At 48.3% G+C, this 25,868-nt stretch overlaps 1 protein-coding gene across 2 annotated transcripts in view; it reads left to right on the forward strand.

Moving 5' to 3' along the window:
- Positions 1-25,868, forward strand: part of LOC119461711 (S1 RNA-binding domain-containing protein 1-like) — a 101,921-nt gene that overhangs the window by 40,487 nt on the left and 35,566 nt on the right. For both annotated transcript variants that reach the window (XM_049671958.1, XM_037723079.2), the window contains exons 11-13: positions 3,979-4,136; positions 15,651-15,741; positions 23,591-23,698. In XM_049671958.1, coding sequence (XP_049527915.1) covers positions 3,979-4,136; positions 15,651-15,741; positions 23,591-23,698 — 357 coding nt within the window. The remainder of the gene's footprint in view (positions 1-3,978; positions 4,137-15,650; positions 15,742-23,590; positions 23,699-25,868) is intronic.

Genomic DNA, 25,868 nt, shown 5'->3' on the forward strand with positions numbered 1-25,868 from the left:
CTGCTGGGTCCCTAGCCATGTTGGGATACCAGGGAACGAATCGGCAGATAGATGCACGGCCATGGCAGTGCACAAAGACTTAACTCACTCAAAAATTCCATACAAAGACAGTATCCGAGCAATTCGTAAAGCCCTGACATCAAAATGGCAACAAGAATGGGACTCCTGCATCAATAACAAGTTACACATAACCAAACCCCTGCTTGGCGAGTGGAAATCGTGCAGTCACCAGCAACAGTTCTATGAGGTGATCCTACTGTCGACTTTGAATAGGGCACACACATCTGACACACAATTTCTTACTTACAAAAGAAGATCCGCCAACTTGCAATAAGTGTCACGAACCTCTTACAGTAATACACATTGTTATGACATGTCCATATCTAGAAACACACAGACGGGAAATTCTGCAGAATCTGTATAACTTACACATACCATTACATCCCGCCTCATTATTGGGAGATGATCCTGCTAGTGCCATTCTCTGACTTGTTCGAGTTTTTAGATGAAGCTGCGTAACGCAGCGAATTTCATTTCTTAATACCTTGTGGCTGGCGCAGCATGGCCTTTGTCGCTTTTGCGCCATTAAACCTGAATTAACTAACTAACTATATAAGTTACAGCTTGAGTGACATTGTGAACAAACATTAGCAGGAAATCGGAAGCAATATTTTTTTGTAATTTGTTTTTGCAGTAATTAGCGGATGTAATGTGGTCCTGTACAAAGGGTTGAGGGCCAGAGACCGCATTTTCTTAAGTTTTCGCTGGTTGCCCGGGTGATCTCGTTTTGTTCTCGCAACGATGGCCGGACGTTCTCGTTTGAGTGCCCAGATAACGGCCCTGGCTTTTGGCTCAACGTCACTTGAAGGTCGCCGACAATGTGAGCTAAAAGTATTTCATGCTTAAAAGGCCATAATGGTATTGTGTACTCTGCACCTATTGAGACATCTAAAGCAAATGTAATTGCTGTGCCGCTCTAAAATACACCACTCATTTCTGATTAACGCTCTCAAATAAACTGTAAACTTGTATGCCATATTTGTCCACTTCAGGTTCTCACACAGAGGCAGTTTACAGAACTATGCTGCTATTTCATTTTGGTTCACAATTTCTAAACTTTGTCAGTGCTTGTTGCGATAGCAATTATACAAACACTCAAGGCCCGTTTTTGCTATTACTGTGCTGTCCCGGGTGCAAAGGCATGCACACAGTCCGTGCAACCAAGTGTTCGAGGCCACGTGATCTGCTGCAGGTGCAAATATGAGCCGGGATGGCTGGTAGCTTGGTGCGTGCTGTCTTCATGTGTGCAAAATATTGGAAGTTGCGGGATTTCAGGAGATTTAAAAGCTCGGCACGGTTGAAAGGGTGAAGGGAGCGGCAGCACGCTACGTTCACTTTGGTATAAGCATACATGCTCTCTGCTCCTTATTACGCCGGCATTGTAACTGATCGTGGTCGTTAAATCCCCTGCGTTCGTGTGTGTCTTCGGGAGCCGCGCGCAACGCTGCTTGTGTTTTTCTAGTAAGAGAATGTTTATTACAGTTTATACTGCCCGTAAGACTATCAGCTTTACTTCTTGTAATACAGTCAAACCTCAATATAACGACGGTGTACTTACAGCGAAAAACTTCATTGAATTGCCCATTTCGTTAATTTGGATTTTAAAGTATCAACAGTAAAAAAGTTAGGGGCAGCTTCACACTAGTGGTGTGAAGACTGGGCAAACAGCTAAGCTACCGACCCCACCTAGCTTTATCTCGGTTCGGCCAAGTTTTTGCAAGGTTATGCTTCAAGACTCGGCCACGTTTTGCGCAACATCACGTCGGAATCATCGACAGCCCAAGGAGCAATGAACACTCGGTCGTTAAAGAATCTGGACGCTCAAACGCTTTTGCCCGGTTTCGTGAGCTCGAAACCCCGGTTCGTTTGCGAATCTCCAACGTTTCGCCGTCGCTTCGGTGGCGCGATACCTGAGATTGGACCGAAGTCGTCTCACTCGCTCTCAAGTAGCGGCGCGGTGGCTTTCGTGCTCCGCTTCCTCTTCTTTGGGAGTGACGCTCTTCTTCAGCCGCCCCATCTTTGCGGCGATGTGCTCGGCGTAGAGAGGCGGGGCTTTTGTGTCGCCGCGGCTAGGGCACAGGAGGATAGGGCACATAAGCGTGCCTATCTGGCCAATCATCCCCCCCTCCACCTCCCTATTGTGTGATTGGTCACATTACCAAACGTTTGCCCCCTCCCCACCCCCCTCGCACTGAAGGAATCGTCAGTTCTCGTGTTCCTCCGAGCACTCGGAGCTGCCACGCACCTTAACTTTTGCCTCAGCCCACATATTTATAGATTCCTGCTACATTTAGCAGCCATACAGGCTCCAAGCACATGCTTGAAATGACCTAAAACTTTGTTACATAAGAACCGTGTCACTAAATGACTTTGCTTAATCGTGAAAAAAATAAAAATTTCAATGGAACTAAGACTGGGAAATAAAAATTGTTCGTTACATCGCAAATTTGGTTATATCGAGGTTCATTATATCAAGGCTCGACTGTACTCTGATACCTTGCTATCTGTTTTGATGCTTTGTCCTTTGGGCAACACTGCTATCTATTATTCTTTACACCATAAAATGCCTGTTTTAAAAGTTGGTATGCAGTCAAACCCCTTTATAACGAACTCGATGGTAACGCAAGGAAGGGTCATTGTATGAGTAGTTTGTTATATGTCAACTCGCCCTTGAAAATGCACAAAAATTAATGACACTGAAGCTTGGCGTTGGCAGTTGGGGATTCGACACTGCTTTGGTCTGAAAAATCGGATTTTCAGTATCTCCATTTTTGTTCCCTGGCTGCATCTATCTGCAAGTTTACATTAACTGTGTAATCTGAGGAACTAAATGCAGTGTCGCAGCTCTGTCAAAACGGCGCCCGGCTTGTTTCAATCACTTGCGATTTCGAAACTACAAGCACAGCCGCCGTCATTTTTTCTTGAAGCTTGTGATATATATATGTTGCTATCAGTGGGACACGAGGGGAGTCTGCATGTGATAGCGAAGCATTCTAGTTGGCTTGTTGCGGAAACCACTGCTGCATGACAGCATTTTGCAAAAGTGCCATTGCAGCTGCAGCATCAGCCACACGCGTGCCGATAGTCACAAGTTACGTTTTCTACGTCGCTTCCGGGGAAAAAGTGTGAAGTTTGAAAGAAAGAATGCCATAACAAACCGTTATCAGCAGCAATACAATTGAAGCATCAACGAACTGTGATCTCCTGATAACAGCATAGTAACCACTGACTCTTTGTAATTTCGTGTGGGAGTGGCGCGTAGTGCCACATTCACCCCAACTAGGGCTGCATGAATACCGTCAGCAACGATAAGGTGGCATCACTTGAGCGGCCATTCTACCAAATTCAAGCCATCCATATAGGCATAGTGCATGTAGTGCAGCACGGAGAACTGTGCAAAAGCCAGTGCCGCCATCGTGACCTCCGACCAGTGCTACCTTGGAGGTCACGGCTGCCATATGGTGTACTGCCTTGCCCTGAAGCATGCTGGAAGCCTGCCTTAGCAGCACGGTTACCCTAGCATGGTTGAAAGCAAGTGACTTTCTTTGTGGTATCTGAAACCTGCCTGCTGTGTTCACTTATCTCAGCGGTCGAATCTTAGATGTGGAGTGGGGGCCGTCTTACCGTTCGCCCAGTTCGGTCGCACTTTCGTGCTTTGGAACTTCGCGTGCGCCCTCCTTTTCCTGCGACCAGGTTTGAAGGGGTCGTTGCAACAGTACAGCGCTTTTGAAAATGATCGTTATCTCTGGACTCAGTTTCAGTTGGCAGGGTCGGAAAATTGTAAATGCAGTGAAATGTGGTTGTTAAAACTGATAAATCGTTATATCTGGGATCATTATAAGTAGGTTTGACTGTATATCTTGCATAGTCTGCTATTCTCTTTAGCTCAGCATAGTGCACACGTATGTCTCTGCGCAGGTCACAGCTCACCAAGGAGGCCGAGAAGGAGTCCGTGAGTGTGTTTCGCTGCAACCTCCGCCAGTTGCTGCTCAGCCCTCCGGTCAGGGGTCACGCTGTGCTGGGTATCGACCCTGGGTTCAAGCACGGCTGCAAGCTGGCCGCAGTCTCAGCCAATGGTGGGTGTCCTATGCCTGCCTGCACCGCTGTGTTCACTGGAACTGTTGTGATTATTTTCTGGGGAAGTGTTTCTCCAACTTGTAGTTGTCACGGACATCTTGGCCTACTGTCATGTTATTCTGAACTCCCTTAGGCTAGTTATTCTGTAAAGGGGTGCACTGAACCATTCAGATGGTAGTGTCTGTTCGTAATCGAGAAGGCAGGTGACGCGGAGCAGGAACAGCTGGTTGCCCGAACGGCTCACACTCGTGCTAAGCACTGGCGATTCGGCTGGCTCACTGGTTGCACTGCAGGCATTGAACAGACGATCTGGCTGGCCTTGTCCTTGTCGGGCTAATTGACGGCATTCCTCGGCGTATCAGGCGATGGCTGAAACAGGTGCACACTCTGACGCGTCTGGTGTATAAGGCAAAACCGTATCGATGGTATGGGAAGGATCGCAACCGTAGAGGAGGAAGCACAGGGAAAATCCTGTAATACTTTGGTTATTGTATGCGTACGTGACAAATGGGAGGATGATGTCCCAGTTTGTATGCTCCGATGAAACGTACATGGCAAGCATATCACCAAGGGTTCGATTGAAACTCTCCGTAAGCCCGTTAATTTGAGGATGGTACGCCGTGGTGGTTCGGTGGACTATGCGGCATTGAGCAAGTAGAGCTTCAACCACCTGCGACAAAAATACACAGGCCTCTATCGCTCAGCAGTTCCCGAGGTGGGCCATGACGAAGTATGAAACGATGGAGCAGAAAGGATGCAATGTCACTGGCGGTTGCTGCAGGTAGAGCGGCGGTTCCAGCATAGCGTGTAAGGTGATCAACTGCGACAATAATCTATCGTTTGCCAGCAGGTGTTAGCGGTAGCGGCCCGTACAGGTCAATTCCCACACGGTCGAAGGCACAAGCAGGGCACAGAAGCTGGCTGTAATAAACCGTGGGCTGGATGAGGCGGAGATTTGCGGCATTGGCATTGCGGGCACGAGCGGACAAACTTTTGGACAAAAGTAAACATTCCTTGCCAGTAGTAACGTTGCCGCAGGCGCTCATACTGTCTTCAGAATGCCGGCGTGTGCACATTGTGGGTCAATATGGAATGTGGGGATCGAGGTGCCTTCCTGCGCCTCGTCCCGCAGCTCACGCATGGCGCTTAGCTCGATCTCCGGGAACCGCCGCCGTAACGGCAACATGGTGGACATGGCTAGCGCGCCGGACCTACTTTCCCGCCCAAACCGTGCTTCTCCCCCCGGGATTGGACTTGCCCCGCGAGAACACGTCACTGGGATGCACCCTGATTGGCTTCCCGCGCGGCGGCTCCCGGGCACCCTCTCCACCCGAGCTCTCATCCGCTGAGCGCTTCCTCGCTGCGGCAGATGCTCACAGGCCCGCGACGAGGTGGTTACATGAGACCTTTGTTCTTGCGACTCCTCGTTCTCGCGCTTGGCGGACCGCTACCCGGTTAGCCCTAGCGCAGCAGGCGCGCATACTTGATCGGTCTTGCGGTGAACCTTGGCCCGTAAGCGCCTGTGACTGTCGCACTGTGCTGTATCTTGTGTGAATAAACCCATGTTTGTTGGCGATCTGACTCCGGAGCTTTCTCTGCGCCGTGTCGGAGAGTCGACGAACCCTGCCGTAGCGCCTTTGTGCGTTGCGGAGTGGAGGAGCATCGTGCCCTTTCCTGACCGTCGCTCGTAGGATAAGCCCTGTGCAAACCTATCTCCACAGGAAAGACGCGCACATGTCGGAACGCAAAGTAATATGGATGACTAGGAGCCACTTGTGACCATCGGGCTGGTAGTTGCGTCGATACAAGAGGTTATCCCGGACAGCAAAATGGGCAGCCTGGTGATGCAGGGAGCGGGAGATGGGAGATGCTGGCGAGCCAGAAAGGAGATCCAAAAGAGAGGCCACCCAAGGATCCTTGCGCTGTTCTGATGTGAAGATGTCAATGTCAACCAACGACACCGTCTCAAAGGTGGAGATGGAGCAGTGTCGGCTGGCAGTGAAGAGCGGGACAGAGCGTGAGCGTCAGTATGCTTGCAGCCTGTGCAGTAGAGGACGTGTATGTCGTATTCTTGAATGCAAAGAGCCCAGCGAGCAAGGTGTCCAGACAGGTCTTTTAAAGAGGATAACCAACAAAGGGCTTGATGGTCAGCAACCACATTGAAAGGTCTGCCGTATAAATAAGGGTGAAACTTCCCGAGTTGCCAAACAATGGCCAGGCATTCTTTTTCTGTGACACTGTAATTGCGTTCTGCTTTGGTCAGCGCACGACTGGTGAAAGCAACGACATACTCCGAGTAGCCAGGCTTGCGCTGCGCGAGGGCAGTGCCAAGGCCAATACCACTGGCATCGGTATGCACTTCAGTTGGGGTGGTGGGGTCGTAGTGTCGCAGTATAGGCGGGGACGTCAGGAGACGGCGCAAGATTATGAACGCGGTGTCGCATGCAGGAGACCAGGAGGATAGGTCGTTGGTGCCACTTAAAAGTTGTGTAAAAGGTAATATAACCGAGGCAAAATTGCGAACAAAGCGTGTGAAGTAAGAACAGAGGCCAATGAAGGCGCGCAGTTCTTTGAGTGTCTTAGGTTTAGGAAACTCTGCCACAGCGCGAAGTTTTGATGGGTCGGGGCAAATGCCATCTTGGGATACGACACGACCTAGAATCATGAGCTTGCGCGCGGCGAACTGGCACTTTTTCAGGTTCAGTTGCAGGCCTGCGTTGGTCAAGGACGTCAACACTTGCCTAAGGTGGAGAAGATGCATGCTGAAAGCAGGGGCGAACACAACGATGTCGTTGAGGTAGCATAAACACGTGCTTCATTTTAGGCACGTGCAAGATATTGTCCATCATTCGTTCAAACGTAGCAGGCGCATTGCATAGGCCAAATGGCATCACATTAAATTCGTATAAACCATCTGGAGTAATGAATGCGGTTTTAGGGCGATCAACTGCTGACATCGGGACCTGCCAGTAGCCCGAGCGTAAATCTAACGAAGAGAAGAATTCTGCGCCTTGCAAGAAGTCCAGGGCATCATCAGTGCGCTGTAGAGGGTACACGTCTTTTCGCGTTATCTTATTAAAACGGCGATAATCGACGCAGAACCGAATGGAACCATCTTTTTTTTGTGACGAGAACCACCGGTGATGCCCACGGGCTATGGGAAGGTCGCATGACGCCGCGCTGAAGCATGTCGTCGACGTGCTCACTGATCACCTGACACTCCTTGGCTAAGACGCGGTACGGGTGCTGCCGCAATGGCGCGTTGGAGCCAGTGTCGATGTGGTGGCTGACGGTTGACGTGCGACCCAGAGTAGGCTGAGCGACATCAAAAGAAGAACGGAACTGGGCAAGCAGGTGAAGAAGCTGGGAGCGCTGCTCGGAAGTAAGGTCATCGGCAATGAAAGGTGTGAATAAGTCAGGTGATGGCGGAGCAGAAGTGGAAAGTGCACAGATGTCAATGAGCTCTGCATGCGAAGCATCCGGCATGTCGGTAATAAACATGTCATCAAGAGGCTGAACACAACCAAGTGCTTCGCCGCAAGAGCCTTCAAGGGTGTAGGAAGCGGATTGCAGAACAACGATGGGGCTGAAACCGGCTGAAATGTCAAGCGTGGCGAAAGGAAGGGGAACATCTTTGCTGGTTATGAAGAGTTCCGAAGGAGTGAAGAGGACAGCGCCTTCAGAGATAGCGCCACAGAAGACGGGAACAACGGCAGACGAGTACGGTGGTATGACGATGTCTTCCCGAAGGACTAGCTTAGCGGGAAGAGAAGTGACGCCGACGAGTGGCACGTCACACAGAGGCGATAATTCGACTTCAGTTGTTGACGGCGTTATTTTGCGAAAGATAGTCCCACCCAAGTATCACAGTCGTGAGAGCATGACTGCAGAACCACAATCTCCACAATATAGAGAACGCCCTGAATTACAACTCTAGCTGTGCTTGCTGCTGAAGGCTGAACTGGCTGGGCACTTGCTGTGCGAAGAAAGAGAAAACCCAGAAAGTGGCGTCGAAACTTTTCATAAAGCGCGAGAGAGGCGTTCGTTTAGGACAGACACGGCTGCTCCAGTATCAATTAGCGCAACGGTAGGGACGCCGTCAACAGTAAGGTCGACAACGTTCGAAGGCGACAATGGAGGACTTGTACAGATCGATGGCGACGCAGTTCCTGCCTCCTGAACTGCGGCGCTTAGTTTTCCTCTTGCGTGGGTGAAGGCCGCCGACGCATGGGGGACAACGAGCGGCGACACGGGGAAGGTAAATGACCTGTAAGGACCGGCCGCTCGGCTGGTGGCCTGTTCGACTGCCGACTAAATAAAGTATCGTGGAAAGGTTGCACGTCGGCGTAGGCAGGCGACTGCACAAAGCCATCAGAGTGCAGCATGCGGCGGCGGCAGAGTCGTGTAGCATGGCCAGGAATACCGCAGGCATAACATATGGGTCTGTTGTCTTGCGTGCGCCAAGGTTAGCAAAGGCAGGAGCAGGTCGATGAACGGAATGATGAACGGGTGGTAGCGGCCGTGGATGTAGCGCAACGAGTGGTTGACGAGGAGGCTGCGCGGTGATGGATGCGTAAGTGGCGCGGCGACAGAGTACTGCTGATGCTGCATTGGTAGAGTCTCAGCAACTTAGTCTTCAATAACCCGTCGGTGCGAGCTGTGTAGGAGGCTGTGCTGGCAGCGGCTGCTGTTGGGGTAGCTCAGCGAAGGGTAGTAGATAAAGCTGACGTGTAACTTCCTCCCGCACGAAAGATTGGATTTGTGTGAGCAGGGGGGAGCGATCAGAGAAGATTGTCATGGAAGAGAAGGCCTCGTCAGCCACTGAGGGGCGCCTGGTCAAATCGCGCTGCCGCCTCAACTCGACATAGCTTTGGCACATGTTTATGAGCTCTGCTATGGTGCACGGGTTCTTGGCGATCAACATTTGAAAATGTCATCGGCGATGCTCTTCAAAATGTGTTTCAATTTGTCATTTTCGGGCATAGAAGCATCCACATGTTTGACATTTGCATAGGTCGAGAACCTCTTCGATATACAGTTAAACCTGGATATAACGAAATTGTCAAATTCCCTAAAAACTTCGTTATAAAGAGGATTTTGTTATATGCAGGTCGGCACGAAAATTCGAAAAAGAAACGCTTACCGTATTTACTCGATTCTTACCGCTTACTGATGGTGTCGTAGCATCGTATTAGGCCCGCTTATAGTCCGACGTTATCGGCGCGCAGGCCAGTGTCATTTGCGGCCAGTCACGCTACGGCAGTTGCGCTGCGCCTGCCGAAACGCCATTCTTCTATACTCCAACGCGCGCACCGTCCGCTATTATCTTCAGAGCATGCGCAGAACGATCCCAAGCCCGCTGCGCCGCTTTGAACGGCTGTCTGCGACCATCGGCGAAGCGGCGTGGGCGCCTTATTTCTTTGCGCGAAATGGCATTGTGGGTCGGTGCAGTCGGCGCAACCAACACGTGAATGGGTCAGGAGCCTATTCGGCGCCGGGCCCATCGGGGTGCGTCGGAAGCCTATAGAGGGGGTCGTTTTCGTCAACGTGATGTAGCGTCCGTGCGCGTGCGCTTTACGTTGGACTATTAACGTCCCTTAGTGTCACCTAGTGTCAGTTTAGTGAAGCGAAGCACAGAGACTTGCGCAGTAACCAAAGAGTGACGGTGCCAGCATGCTGGGGAAAAAATGGAATGTTTATTTCTTTTTTTTCTTCGGCAACATCAACTGGAAAAGGAGAGTGCCGGCTTGGCGGGCTAGGCCAGCGGCAGCAAGTGGTGGGATCAGATTTGAATGAAGGGAGGGGGAAAGGTCATGCCCGCGGCGGCAAGATCGCTGCGTGGTTGGATCTAAGCTCGCCTGCGCGTGAATTCGAGCGCGCTAAGCGCGACGCGCCGCTTCGCTTTCCGTCGCGGCGGAGAACGTGCTTCCGGTTGCTGCTCGCGCACCAATGACAAAATTTGGGGCGAAATCTCTAGGTTGTCGGCAGGGAAAATTCGTTATTTCGAGGGGGTCTCCCGCTACCACTTCGTTACGTAAAGGTCTCAAATACATGTGCTTCTATGGAGCAACGGTGGGGAATACAAAAACTTTGTTATATCCAGGAATTTGTTATATGGAGGTTAGTTATAAGCAGGTTTAACTGCAACAGGTGAATGTTTCACCGAGTTGTTGCGCTCGGTCTCGTAACTGCTGCTCGGCGCGCAACTTGTGGACGGTGGGGCGACCAAAAACTGCAGCGAAACTGGTCTTGGAACGCGGACCAGGACTGAAAGTCGGCTTTGTGATTTTTAAACCACAGGTGAGCCACTCCCGCAAGGTAGAAGATGACGGCATTTAACTTGGCGGTGTCGTCCTATCGATTGTGCAAGCTCACCCGTTCGTAGGTAGACAACCAGTCATTGATGTCCTGCTCGTCCGTACCGCTGGATGGTGGAGCGGGAGAGTGCCAGAGCAGGCAACGGAAGGTGGCGGCGACGTCGGCTGGGGAGAGTCAGGCATGACGGGAGGCAGAGTCCGAGACCTGAGTTCCAGGGTGTAGATGTTCTTGAATACCCAGCATCTGTACTGGGTGCTGAACACCCAGTACTGAGTGTACTGAACAATTCAGATGGTAGCGTCTGTTCGTAACCAATAAGGCAGGTTACGCAGAGCAGGAACACCTGGTTGCCCAAACGGCTCACACTCGTGCTAAGCACTGGCGATCCGGCTGGCCCACTGGTTGCACTGCAGGCATTGAACAGACGATCTGGCTGGCCTTGTCCTTGTGCTCGTCTTCTCCATTATAATTTTTATTGGTTTAAATGCGAAGCATTTCTTGGCGAACATTTGCCACTTTGACAGTATCTATCTACAGTGAAATCCTGATGATACGATCACGGCTAATACGAATTTCCGGATGATACAAATTTTTCTGTGGTCCTGGCCGAGCCCCATTACTTTGCAACGTGCTAGAGAACAGTTGTCACGAATCGATTTTCGACCCGCGTCGGTTGATACGAATAAACGCTGCCCCACCGACGGCCGCGAAAGAGAACAGCGCCCAGTCACGCGCTTTCTCCTTTTCTCTTTTGGTGCGGAGACGCGGACGCGGCGCCGGACAGCGCGGAGGTCGCGACTGGGCGCGAAGATTTTGACGCGGTGGCGCTTTTCTTGCTTTTGCGCTTTTCCCCACGCAGGTGTGGGGAAGTGCAGTCTATCGCTTCAACAGAAACTGAGCGGCGTAAGCACAGCGCATACAAAGGTCAGAGCCGTGTGGAGATCGCTTTCAAGATACGGTGCGCTGCGACAACCCCGACAGCCGGCAGAGGCGCAAAGTACAAGAACGCATTTGTTGGCAGAGTAGAAGCCTCCCCCCCCTCCCTCCTTCCCTCCCTCCCTCCCTCCCTCCTGCGCTGCCTTCCCGCTGTGCTCCTGTCGCGTGGAAGATTTTGTCGCCAGTTGCCCTTGCGCCGGGTTGCAAGATACGCATTTGGTGCCACACAGCTCAGCGTCGCCCCCCCCCTCCCTCCCTCCATGCATACCCCCCCGACTTTTCGCGCGACGGAAGCACGGCCAGGCTCGACTGGCGCGCCCAGCCGTGACGGAAGTCGCGTTTGCTCTCCGCTGTGCCTTCGCTCTCCGTGCGTGAAGGCGCGCGAAAGGCGCGCTTTCACTCACACATACGGTGCACGGCGACGATTTTATCGCCCTTGGACTCATGCTCCACGTCTCATGCTCCTCCTCCGCATCGCCCTCGTTGATCTCCTCTCCCGTCGGTGGGTGCTTGCTACTGCCCTTGTCGGCGAGATTTTCCAGCAGAAGCCGCATTATAACCGGTATTTCGTCTCACGCGGCTGCACTGTAAGCGGTATGCGTGTACATGGAGTTCTATGGGAGGGTAATCGGGAGTTGGAAAAGGCCGCGTTGTAGCCTGTTCTGTACTATAAACAGTTACGTTATAAGTAATCTATACTGTAAATGCTTTTTAAGTGCGTGTGCCTGAGTGAGTTCACCTCCGACTCTTTAATTTAGCTAGTTTTAATTGTGTTTCGATGATAAGAATTTCGGCTAATACGAATATTTTTCGTGACCTGTGAAATTCGTATCATCGAGATTCCACTGTATCTATCTAGTCGCCTACATCTCGGTGCTCTCATGGTCATATCGTTAACTTGGTATTTACCAAAATTGGCATACTATGACAAGAGTGTATGACGACAGAAGTGATGGGTCATGACATGTGTGTCATGTAGGTTATCAAATAGCTGCCTACGTCTTGGTGCTCTCATGATGGTTTCCTTAACTTTGTAGGTACCAAAATTGGCATACCGTATTTATTCGGATCTTGGCCGATAGTTTTTTTCAAATAATCATATCCGAAACTTTAGGGTCGGCTTAGATTCAAGGATTCTAAAAAACGCATCAGTTTTTAACTGAAACTGATAAATATGGTGCATAGTCAGTGCCATCTAGAAAAGTCAGTATCGCAGCCACTACTAGCCGCGCCAGTAGCCAACTGAAGTACACGTGGGACGTCGCCATTTTGACCTGCGCCGTATCGGTATGGTGTAGCATTGGCGCGCGGTGTGGCGTTATCGTAAAATGGCACCAAACAGGCGATGCCACTATAGTGCCGCTTTTTAACGAATACCGTATTTACTCGAATCTAACAAGTACTTTTAACACAACCCTAAATCTGCGTTACCATATAGCCGTCGGCATTTCAAAATGGCCGCCTCGCACGCGCGTCGAGCCTAGCTACCATAGCATGCCTGTAGCTTCCTCCGTGTGCTTAGACAATAGTATACCGTCTGTCTTCACGTTCTCTGCGTCTGCTCTATCAGCATAAAGTACCGAGTTCATCATGATGCCGCATTTAAAAGGAAAGTGATCATGTGTGCAGAGACGGACGGAAATCGGGCCGCATCATGGGCGTTCGGAGAATCCGAAACTTGCAAGCGGGACTGGCGCAAAGAGAAGGAGAAGACTTTGTTTATTCATTGAAACTTCAGTGCATCGGGAGGAAATCTGTTTTTCTAAATGACAGAAAGCTGCATTTTTGTTTGAAAGCATGAGATGCGCTGTACTGTAAAGGACTTCTTTTTTTTAGTCACTGAAAACGGGTGCGCGTTACAATCGAGGGCGCGTGAGAATCGAGTAAATACGGTAGTTATGCTAGCCATAGAGGCATCGTCAAACGTTCAAGCTGGGCGGAACTTCGGCATCGATAAGAAAAACGTCTGTCGTTAGAGGGGGCCATGAGAGATGCTTTTTGCATGTGCCGCAACGAGGATGGCATTTACCCAGGAACATTGATCGTGCGCTCCTTCAAAAAGTGCAGCATCTCTAATGCGCTTGATGGTACTGTTTGAAGATGTCAGCAGTAAGGAAGATAGCGACGAGGCTATCAGCGATGGTGACATAGAATGAGCTTGGCATGTTCATATTTAATAACTGCTGTTTCATTTTGCGAATGCTGTCCTCGCTTTTTCGTTCGGCCTACATTTGAGGTGAGTTTTTTTTTTTTTCTGGCTTCGAACTTTTGGGGGGTCGGCTTAGAATCGAAGTCGGCCTACATTCGAAGTAAATATGGTAGCATGACAACAGTGTATGACAAACATAAATGATAGGTCATGACATGATTCTCATGACTTGTGTTATGTAGGTCATAAAACAGCCGCTTAAAATGACAATGACTCAGCGAAAAAACATTAACACTCAAAAACCACTCAAATGGGTTCTGACGTGGGCACTAAGTGAATGAAACACTAAAGGATGATGCTAGAAGTCAGTCATGAGCATGACTCAGCAAAAATGACAATGACTCAGCGAAAAAATATTAACACTTGAAAACCACAGAAATGTGTTCTGACATGGGTACTAAGTGAATGAAACACAGAAGGATAATGGTAGAAGTATAGTCATGACCATTACAGCAAAAATGACAATAACTCAGCGAGAAGAGATTAACACTTAAAAACCACTGAAATGTGTCCTGACGTGGGTACTAAGTGAAGGAAACACTAAAGAATGATAGTAGAAGTCAAATAAATAAATAAAATAGTCATGACCATGACTCAGCGAAAAAAGATTCACAATGGAATGGGTTCGGATGTGGTACTAAGTGAAGGAAAAGGCTAAATGTTAATGGTCGAAGTCATAGTCATGAGCACGGCTAGGGCTTTCACCTTAAGGTCTCCTAGGCATTTCTAAAGGGACTCATGACGTCAATGTCATGAAACAGCTGCCTCCGTCTTGGTGCTCTCATGGTTGTTTCGTTAACTTGGACCCACACACGGCTTCACGTAACATCGATTCCCACAGGGCGTGGGATCGGCTGGCTTTTTTGTAACTTAATTTTTTAATAACAGTATGTGTGCAGGAAATAAGACATCCTGCTGGAATCACAACTAAGATTCTGCATTGGTATTTTGTAGAAATCTGAAAAAAAAAAGAGAAAAGAAGCAGAGTTTATAGAGAAAGGAAACACCTCCAAACATGAAGATGAAGTTTTTCTTCCTTAGCTCTTACCGGTACCGCGCCCATCGGGCATGGTTAGCCCTCTATCGATGGTTGGAAACACCGCTTTCGAGACCTTCCGTGCCCCTCACGGACACACTGCCCCATCGGACGTAACAGTGGAGAAACTATAATTTTGTTTTCTAAGCAGTTTGTTTTTTTCCTGCCAAGCGGTGATGTTTAAACGCGCTCCGAAGTTTCGCGATCGTCAAAGCCGAACGCAAAAATGTCTGGCTCCGGAAACGGCGCGCACGCTTTGGGAGATCGCAAATATAGCAATTCCGTTGCCTCTGCGGCTGATCTTATCGATACATCGAATAGCAGCCAGTCGGAGGACGCTGACTTTTTGTCGGACTTTGAGGCTGAAAGCGACGACGACGCAAACCAGCCCGGAACATCGGCGGCTGCAGCCTGGCATGCCCAACTGTAGTGCTTGCAGTTAAATTTTTATAGTGGAATACCTATTCAATTAAACATTTTAATTTTTTCGGAGATGGCAATACATTTTGTATGTCTCATAAATTTCGTAATATTTTTTTCTTAGTAGATTTTCGGTTGGACGCTAGCGCTGTTGTTGCTCTTCTTCATAGCACATTTGCAGCGCTCCGTGCTCGCCGAGCTCTGAGAGCTTTTTGAATTAACCGAAGTGCTGTCAAATACGTCCGAATAATGAGATCTTGATTGCATTAGATAATGCACACACCTGCCGGCGCCAGAGGATGAGCCCAAATTATCCAATTTTCCGAATTAATGGGGGTAGAATTAACGATGTTTTACTGTATTTGCAAGAACATCTGCTCTAATGGTGGCCAGCGCAGAGCCGGCCACCTACACTTTAGCCTAACCTGTCCCGGCCAGCTCTGCGCCTACTGCAAAAGCGCATGGTTTAAGGGCCTATCACCAGCAACACATGATCTTTAAAGTATTTTTTTTTTGTATGTGTCATAGGTTTCTTCGTGCACTGTCTTCCTGTCTCATCCTAATTTTGTAGCTCCTGTTCTTGGCCCCATGCAGGAAGTCTTCTTCAGCATGCTGTCATCTACCCTCACAGTGGCATTAAGGGCCCAGCTGCGAATGTCTTGAGACAGATGGTCTTGAAACACAAGTAAGTTACTTGGGCTGCCAGTTACAAGCTTACAGGAGTGGCTGACCGAAAATATTTGTACTAATTTTATTTCTTGATTTGACAGCCATTGATTCAGTAACTATGCTACAGAGCCTCAATGCCCCGAGTGTAACCAGACAGACAGACAAAGAACTTTAATGAAGGTCCTGAGAAGCTCCGTTGCCCCCTCTCAGGGAGGCGACGAAGCCGCGGGCCACACCCACGTCGGGACGGCGAGACCGAGCTCCAGCGCCGCATCGTGAGCTCTCTGGACAGCCCAAAATTGGCGTGACTGGTCGGAGCTCCGAAGAGCACAGCTCCACTCCTCTGCGGTGCATCGATGCAGGCCCCTCTATAACGAGGGGCATCTCCAGCCTGAGAATGTGATCTAAAGTACTACGTTGTCCACAGCTAAGGCAGTCTGGTCTAAAGCAGTCTGGATTGATGTAGTGAAATAAATTCAGGTTGGGATATGATCCCGTCTGAAGCATGCGTAGTGTGACAGCTTGAGGTCTGGTAAGTGTGCTGTGTGGGGGAGGGTATAGTCTCCTACCAAGGTAGTAATGTTTTGTAACCTCGTTGAAGGTGGAGAGAGTGTCACGGAACTCGACGAGCCTAGAATCGACAGAGCCTCGACTTGCAGTGGCGTCAGCGCGGAGTGTTGGTTTGTGCGCTCGGACGTGTGCAATGTCATTGAGGTTGGGGAGGGAGTCGAGTTGGGGTTCGAGATGTGCCGGGAACCACGTGATTGTATGTGGCTGAATGACTTTGCCTTCGAGAATTCGATGAGCTTCCTCGGCGATGGTACCAGAGGCAAATGCCTGAACCGCCGCCCTCGAGTCAGTCATTAATTATGATACCGCTTAACTTGATCAGTTGAAAACATACGCAAGTGCAGCGCAGCTTCGGATGTGAGGAAGGAGGTTCCTTAAATCATCAAAACCTGTTATGGCAGTCTTGTGATAGCTGATATCACTGACGCGTGATATGCATGTCACAGCCGTGCTGCCAAAAGCTGAGTCCATTCATCACTTGAAGGCATAAGAGGGGAGAGCGTGTCCCCCTACGTTATGCGTACCCTTGTTTTCTCCATCTAGTTGTTAATGCCTTTAGCGACTACCTGCATATTGACATGACAGCGCACTCTAAGATAATTGCGCTTATGCAGTGTTCTACATTAAAATTTGCATGTTGCTTTTCATTTCGTGAGTATTAGCACTCGCATTTCAGTGCACTCAAGCTTCAAGATGTCCCCTCGAAGCTCGTCAGTTGCTTTGAGGCGCTAAACTCAATGGTTTGATTTATTTACAAATTTCTTGTCCTCTAGGCAAGTCGTGATTCTGGGAAAGGATCTTTACAAACGTTTTGAACAATACCGGGCATTTTTTTAAGTTTTTTTTTCAGTATATTTATACAGAATTCTTTTTAATTGGCTGCGGTTGCTAGTGGCTATGGTGTTGGGCTGCTAAGCACGAGGCCACGGGATCAAATCCCAGCCACGGTGGCCACATTTCGATTGGGGCAAAATCCAAAAACACCTGTATACTTAATTTTAGGTGTACGTTAAAAAACACCAGGTGGTCGAAATGATTCCAGAGTCTCCCACTACGACGTGCACAATCAGATCGGGATTTTGGCATGTAAAACCCCATAATTTTTTATTTTTTTTTGCTGTGGCATATAGCATAATTCTAGTTCTTCAGCTGGATTACTAAAAAGGCAGACATAACTTGCATGATTAATCTAAGTGCAAAATCTACTACTGTACAAAAGTTCACTAATTAAAATATTTAATTAAATACTGTACAGCATATACAGTTAAACCTGGATATAACGAAATTGACAAATTCCCAAAAAACTTCGTTATAAAGAGGATTTCGTTATATGCAGGTTCGGCACGAAAATTCGAAAAAGAAACGCTTACCGTATTTACTCGATTCTAACGCGCCCTCAATTGTAACGCGCACCCGTTTTCCGTTTTGGTCGAAGCACTCATCCTCGGAATGTCACACCAGGTACCGGATGCGTGGACGCGTGTCGTTTCGCACAAGCGTGAGGCATCGGAAACGAAGAGCGAGCGCCACGATGACGCCGTAGCCTCGTATAGTGTTACAGTAGAACCCCGCTGTTATGTTCCAGGGGGCTGCGTTTTCCCAGCTGTTACGTCGTTTTCGGCCGGTCCCGGCACAGCTCCCATAGAACCCAATGCATTGGTAACCCCGCTGTTGTGTTGCAACTTTGGGACCGTTCCTGCATCATACACTGTAAACTGCCACCCCGCGCCGGCCCGAGCGGCCGTTTTGACTTTTCATGTCACTTGGCTTGGTGGCCTGACGATGGCATTGGCCGACCAATGTGCCGGGGGCGACAACTATGACGTATTTTCGGTTTTCGCCAGCGAAAGTATGGCCCTTGAAATCCGTATTTGCTATCTAAAGATGGTGTCCATGACGTGTTGTGGCCCTAAAATTGGTTTTGGTGCATAGATATTCCGTATAAAGTCCAAGGGCGATAACGCAATCGCCGCGCGCCGAATGCTGTATGTGCGAGTGAAAACGTGCGAGGGGAGCCGACGACCGCGTCTAAACCTTGCGCGCGCAAGAAAAGCAGGGACGAAGCGCGCCTTCTTCCGTTGCGCTCTAGGCACCGGCGAGGGGGGCAGGGATAGCGGGGCGGCACGTGGTCGCGCGATCCTTATCTTGAAAGCGATCTGCGTTGGGGCGTTGTGCGTGCTGTGTGTTCTCAGCGCTCAGTTTGCGTTGAAGCGATAGACAACAGCACTAAGGTCACTTCGCTCGCTTCTCCAGCGGCGCTTCCACACGCCGCCACCGTTTGACAGCGCGTGTCCGCACTCATCGAGTGTGATGTGTCACAGCGTGTACCAGCGCGTCGGCAACATCAACTGGAAAAGGAGAGAGTGGCGGCTTGGCGGGCTAGACCAGCTGCAGCCAGCGGCAGGATCAGGTTTGAATGAAGGGAGGGGGAAAGGTCACGCCCACGGCGACAAGATCGCCGGGTCGAGGGATGCACGCCCGCCTCGCACACGTGCGCTCGCTTCGCATTCCGTCGCGGCGGAGATGGTGCTTCCGGTTGCTGCTCGCGCAAAAATGACAAAATTTGGGGCGAAATTTCTAGGTTGTCGGAGGGGAAAATTCGTTATATCGAGGGGGCTGTCCCGCTGCCACTTCGTTACGTAGAGGTCTCAAATACATGTGATTCTATGGAGTAACGGCGGGGAATATAAAAACTTCGTTATATCCAGGAATTTGTTATATGGAGGTTCGTTATAAGCAGGTTTAACTGTATTGCAATTTACTAAGTGTAGCCATTGAGTTTGCGAGGCGTATTCACTTGGAACAATTTGTCAGATGACACCAGTTTTGAGATATTCATTTCCGAAGCGTGCGACAAAAAACATCGGTGTTCCCGTTATTTTTGCCCTTCAATGCATAGAATGGTGTCTAGTTAAAAAAGTAAGGGAACGAGAGTACATTTTTACCAAGAGTTTGGCGCATATCTCGAAACCTGTGCCATCCTCAGAATTTGTTACAATATGCCTTGCAAACTTACCGGCTACAATTCGTGAATTGCAATATGTGCTGTAAAGTAATTAGCATTAAAGTTTCAGTAGTTGATTAAGCATCTCGACTTCTTGTACAAGTAATGTCTGCCGCCCTGAGTAATCTAGCTCAAGGACTACAATTATGCTATCCGCCGCATGCGATTTGCAAAAATTCTGTATATAAAAAAAAACACCCCTTACGTGAGCGACAATGGAATAGGTGTATGAGGTCTCGTGGTTCCTACTTTTATTACAATGGCAACTATACGGACACTCCAAGAGATATTTCTGTCGTTGCCGCGCTGTTTTCGTATAATGTCCAAGTGTGATAAAATCATGGCTGTACGCCGTGTGCTATAGGTGCGAGCGAAAGCTTGTGAGGGTGCGCCGAGAAGGATGGTGCCGACCATGACACTTTCGCGCCCGCAGTGTAAATGCAAAGCTAGCCTTGTGATGGGTTGCTCGAAGGTACAAAAAGAGACCGATGTGCGTCTACAAACGGCGTCGGGAATGAGAGGTCGCCGCGCGATCTGTCACAAAGATGGCGGCGAGGAATAACTTTGCTCCCATACCGTGCACTCGCTTTCGTTTGTGAATATATCTGCGTTGATTAGGCACGAAACCGTAACTTTAGCCGCCAGTGCTCGATGAAGCAGTACCAATTAGGCCTAATGGCTTAGGCAGCGTGACCATGATGAAAATTCGCCGCCGGGCAATATGGTAAGAGGCCGCAAGCCGTTGCGAAATGCTTGCCACTTGGGTTCTTGGAATGCTTGGCTCATCAGTCATCGGTCCCAAGATCGCGTATGCAAGTTCGGTAGGCTGTTGAAGCGGCGTGAAGTTTGCCGCCACGTATCCAACACGCCCTGCCTGCCTATCAGCGGATAATCAGCCCAAACTTTACGAAACACGCTCTGCTTTTGTTGCCGTTCCCTCTGTCTGCGTTGCATTATCGTTTCGATCGGTCCTGTCGACTCGGCCGAATCTTGTACTGACAGAGGCGGACCCAACAGGTATGGTGCCGATCCTCGCTTCGGGCCAACGCCTGGGAGCGCTCGTTGTGACAAAGTCTGCTATCACATCAGCCGGGGCAGCCCACCCGCAGTGTGCTCGGTGCTCCTTGTGCCGAAAACAAAGTTAACTCGGGCAGTATCGGGCACGAGGGGCTGTACACCAAATGTATTGAATATTTGAAAAATAAAATAGTAGATATTTGATTCATGAATCGAATTATTCGGTCGTTCACCGTTCGATTCGATGACATTCAAATATTTGCACTCCCCTAGTATAAACAGAATGCAGTGAGTCTTATATGTATCGCGCTTAAGGTATGTGCTCGAGCCAAGCTTTAAAAAAAGGCGTGCTATTTCGGCTCCCTTCAACCTCCCCCCTTCCCCTAGTGTCATGTCTTGCGGATTTTTACAAATTTTTAGGTTCATAGGTTAGCAGGTATGCATTATTCTCATTCCAAGGGACCCCAATAAGGAAAAATATATGCATCTGGCCTGATGTCACAGGAAGGAGCAAATGTAATTGGCTGGTGCATCTATGCAAGTTCACTTTGATGAAAAGGAATATTGTTGTCAAACACCATTAACATGAAGCTACGAAAGAGACCTAATGCAAGTTTCTCAGGAAGCTTTGCAGTTTACGAAAAATTTGTCCTAGGTATGGGGATCAAACCCAGGACCATAGGTTGCTGAAATAAATGAAACTCACTTTTTCGCCAGTCTCGCCTTGAAGGAAAACTGCCGGACCAGTTTTCAATAAAGTTTATTCTCTCTCACTTGGCCTTACTCAGAAAATATATTTCTTGCTCAGAGCTCACTCGGACTCATGGGTCGGTGTGAGTGAATCGACTCATAAGTGAGTTAGCCCATCTATGCCCAGGACTAACGGCGTTCCGGGGAAGTTGGTCTACCGTCTCGGTTAACCAAAAGTTTCTAGTATTGCTGAGTGAGACTGAATTCATTGACAACTTCAATATACTACAGGGATACCAAACGTGGCAGTTACGGGATATAAGTTTCTTTGTAAATGCGGGTTTCATTCTTAGCTTTGTGGTTATCTCGAATGGATGACAATTTTCCCGGTCGTGAAACTTCATGCACCTTGGGGATTTACAGTATAACCTCGTTGATATGATCCCATTAGGTATGATTTCCTAGTGCCAACATTTGCAATTGAGAACATAATAAAATTAACAAATACATTTCATCATTATCATCATCAGCCTATATTTATGTCCACTGCAGGACGAAGGCCTCTCCCTGTGATCCCCAACTACCCCTGTCTTGCGCTAGCTGATTCCAACTTGCGCCTGCAAATTTCCTAACTTCATCACCCCACCTAGTTTTCTGCCGTCCTCGACTGCGCTTCCCTTCTCTTGGTATCCATTCTGTAACCCTAATGGTCCTCCGGTTATCCATCCTACGCATTACATGGCCTGCCCAGCTCCATTTCTTCCGCTTAATGTCAACTAGAATATCGTCTACCCCCGTTTGTTCTCTGATCCACACCGCTCTCTTCCTGTCTCTTAACGTTACACCTAAGGTTTTTCGTTCCATCGCTCTTTGTGCGGTCCTTAACTTGTTCTCAAGCTTCTTTGTTAACCTCCAAGTTTCTGCCCCATATGTTAACACCGGTAGAATGCAATGATTGTACACCTTTCTTTTCAATGACAGTGGTAAGCTCCCAGTCAAGATTTGGCAATGGCTGCCGTATGCACTCCAACCCAATTTTATTCTTCTGCAAATTTCTTTCTCATGATCAGGGTCCCCTGTGAGTAATTGACCTAGATAAATGTACTCCTTTACAGACTCTAGAGGCTGACTGGCAATCCTGAATTCTTGTTTCCTTGCGAGGCTATTGAACATTATCTTTGTCTTCTGCACATTCATCTTCAACCCAATTCTTACACTTTCTCGATTAAGGTCCTCAATCATTTGTTGTAATTCGTCTCCATTGTTGCTGAATAGGACAATGTCATTGGCAAACCGAAGGTTGCTGAGATATTCGCCGTTGATGCTCACTCCTAAGCCTTCCCAGTGTAAGAGCTTGAATACTTCTTCTAAGCATGCAGTGAATAGCATTGGAGAGATTGTGTCTCCTTGCTTGACCCCTTTCTTGATAGGTAACTTTCTACTTTTCTACTACAAAAACTACAAAAACAAATACAGTTATACTTCTTTTTTTACCGGTTCATACATTCCCCAAAAACGATCTTTCTGCACCAACGTTCAGTACATCAAACTGCGATCATATAATATGTTTTCTGGCTGCTAGATCCCATGTAATCAATAAAAAGCCCGAGGAGAGCACGATCGAGAAAAGCAGCCTCCCGACGCAACAGCTTTCCCACAATACTTGCCCGTCTGTCTTACCTGAAAACGATGGCGCACACTCAGTTTCCTGTTCCGGTACCAGAAAATCTTCTCCCACATCATTGCACACCCGCATTCATAGTTATCGCCTCCAATTTTATTGTGGTAAGCATCTTCACCTATCTGTTTCACAGAAAGGGGGGGGGGGGGTCTGTCGTTGGAAACATATTACATACTTTTAATAGGTGATAACCAAAACGTATTGCCGTTCCCTGCTGCAGGAGGTGAAAAGTGAGCCTCATGTTTTGCTCTGGCTGCATGGTAGGCATTGTATTCCGGTGTTGCCCACCAGCTTGATTTCCTTTCGGTTTCCCGTCCTCGTTTTAAAACACTACACAATAGGAAGACGACAATGTGCGTCTCGGGTCGCTCGGACCCCGCCAGCTCGACGCACGTCTGCGTCTTGCTGCCGCAGCGATTCGTGCCAAATGGGCCCGTAAAATGCTTCCGCCAAAGTGCCCTGCTCGAAGAAGCTGCTGCCCCATTTGTGGAGCGGAAGCATAAGCTTGCCGAAGCCACAATAACGACAATGCGTGTCGGAGTCTCGTGCTGCAACGACTTGCACAACACTTAACATTACGTAGATATCAATTATACAGGTAAATCTGGGAAATTTTTTAGTGTCTTCAGATGTTACATTTTCCCGGTCAGTATGGATTTTCTCTTTTTTTTTCTTTTTTTTCAAGAACGTGTGATTGTGTTTCTATTGTATATAGGACTGATTTTGCCAAATGATGTGGACAGCTGTGTGTTTCCCACGATGTAGTCTCAGGTTGTCACTGACTGCAGTTTGTCTACACTCATACAGTAGCCTTGCGCTGTGTGATACGCTTTCTGGTAGTGCTCGAGTTAAACATGCTTGAAACTGCCTGCAGGCATTTTATGGTTTGAGTGCACTGTGCAGCTGCGACCTGGTGGCCTTGGGCAATGGCACAGCCTGCCGGGAGACGGAGGCCTTCCTCTCGGAGCTCATCTCCAAGGGCTGCTTTGAGCCAATCAAGCTCAAGTACTGGTGAGCGTGCAACGTGTCGGCTTGCTTCAGTCTACCAGCACATCTTCTCAAACGAGGATAAAATCGTAGTACTGACTAGGACACGCGCTGGCAAAATGCCAAGACACGGGCATAATCATCGTTGTTGCTTTGTGTTGTGCCGCATTGTGCCAGCACTCGTGCTTGTCTGTGGTTGTCCTGTGGAATTCATGCTGTTGTACTTTGAATCATGCAGAATCAACTAGCTCAATCTTTGAAGGCTGCTTGCTGCATGCGTTTTCAGTGTGTTCTTTAGCATAACAGTGCTAAGAGTGTCTCTGCATGGAATAGTTTCGACTTGAGGCGTTGATAGGGTCACCAAGAGGAAACGCTGCGTCACCATAGACAGGTAGAAAATTCTTTAAAAATGTGTATTTACATTTCAGTGATGGAAAATGAATTTATAACGAGTGGAAAAAAAATGAAGGCCACAAGTTTTGAAATAATGCTCGAATAGTGATGTCACTGTGACATAACCTATTCTACAGTTCCTATTTTTCGTGCAGGGAAAGTCACAAAAGATTCCAACTGCAGTCTTTGCATGTTTTGGAATGCAGTGTAGTTTGTTTTTGTTGCTAATGTGTGATTAGTTTGGTGAAAGTGTTGTTGAAATCTGTGTGATGTGACGAGTAGCTGGCGCAAATATTTCAAGGTGGTGTTGTCAACCGTGTTTTGATTCTGCGTAGTTTCTGGCTTAAAAAACTTTCTTTCATGGTAACAGTTGTCTATTTGATATTTGAGAAACATCATTTGCCAGTATTACCTAATATAATAACCTAATATTTCTGTTAAGGGTCCCTTCAGACCATTTTGTGAAGGCCTCATAACCAGTGTTAATAACCCTGTAGCATACAGCCCATGTATTGTTAGAGCTAGCTATTGGCCGCATGATCGAGCGGAGTCGCCGCCTGGCGGACACTGGTTGAACCACAATAGTGTGGATAGCTAGTAGCGTCGTCTGCTAGCCACTACTTGTTTACATGTGCACGTACGGCACAGATATCATTTAAAGTCTGTTGCGTGGTTGTAGCACAGTCATAATTAGTCATTCGGCTTTGCGCTGTAGTCATTGTGCTGCAATAGAATCAGTGACTGCACGTGTCGAGCACACAATGTGCAATTGTCGCATCCCTCCATTCGTTACAATAATTCAAAATGTATTGCTGCATTGTGATTAAAGCACTTCACAAAAACACTTGGTGTTCTTTTAAACAAATGGAGTAGTTGCTGCAATACCTGAATATAGTGCTTTAGCGATACCCTGCAGTGAGATGTTGATCATTCCACAATGTTCATGATACCACGAAACATGAACGAGGTGACACGAGATCACTCAGCAGTAGCAAAGAATATCTTGAGCTGTCATATTGCCAAAAGATACAATTGATACTAGGCATATAATTGCATGACTGTTGTGGTTACATGACCATCCTTAGGTTTTCCTGAGGAGACTCTCTATTTGGATATTCCACTATGCAGAAATAATGTTGCCTCGTTAGTGAATTTTTGCGCTTTCTTACTTTAATTATCTGATACAAAAGGGACGCAGAAATAGAGTATTACAAGAGGATGACATGTAACATTACAGTTGCTATACAGAGGGCGTCGCACAACTGAATTGCTGGATAACCAGTTCAAGAATGACAGAAGGTTGAGTTTCACAACAGCAGTGCCAACAGAATAGGGTGAATGTAAGCCGAACACGAACAAAAAGCACCATAGATATAAGGAACAGGAACTACATTTCTCACTCCTTTCACGTATACTAGTAGGAGTGTTCAGTGCGTGTCGTGCAAAAATGTGTCACTGGAGGGCAATGCATCATCAGCTCGCTGCAGTCAGTATGTTTCGTTACCATAAAATTGGCCCAAATCGCTGTCCCAAATTGCTCACAGCGAAGCCCCGCTGTGCACATTTCCATGCGTGCCGCTGACCTCCCATCCACACTAATGTGGCGATGGTGCTTCCACCGTCCACCTGATCTCACGGCCAGTAGTACTTATATGGTATAATAATATCAGTAACATGAAAGCCGCAGTTGATAATGAGCCAGGCTTGGTTGGCACCGTGTATCGTATGTGTGTATGGTTCACCAGATTCACCAGCGATGACAGTTGTTATCACCAGACAGTGGTGTTGTACTATACTGTGA

Source organism: Dermacentor silvarum, chromosome 8, assembly GCF_013339745.2.
Source record: "Dermacentor silvarum isolate Dsil-2018 chromosome 8, BIME_Dsil_1.4, whole genome shotgun sequence".
In the NCBI taxonomy this organism is placed as follows: Eukaryota; Metazoa; Arthropoda; class Arachnida; order Ixodida; family Ixodidae; genus Dermacentor; species Dermacentor silvarum.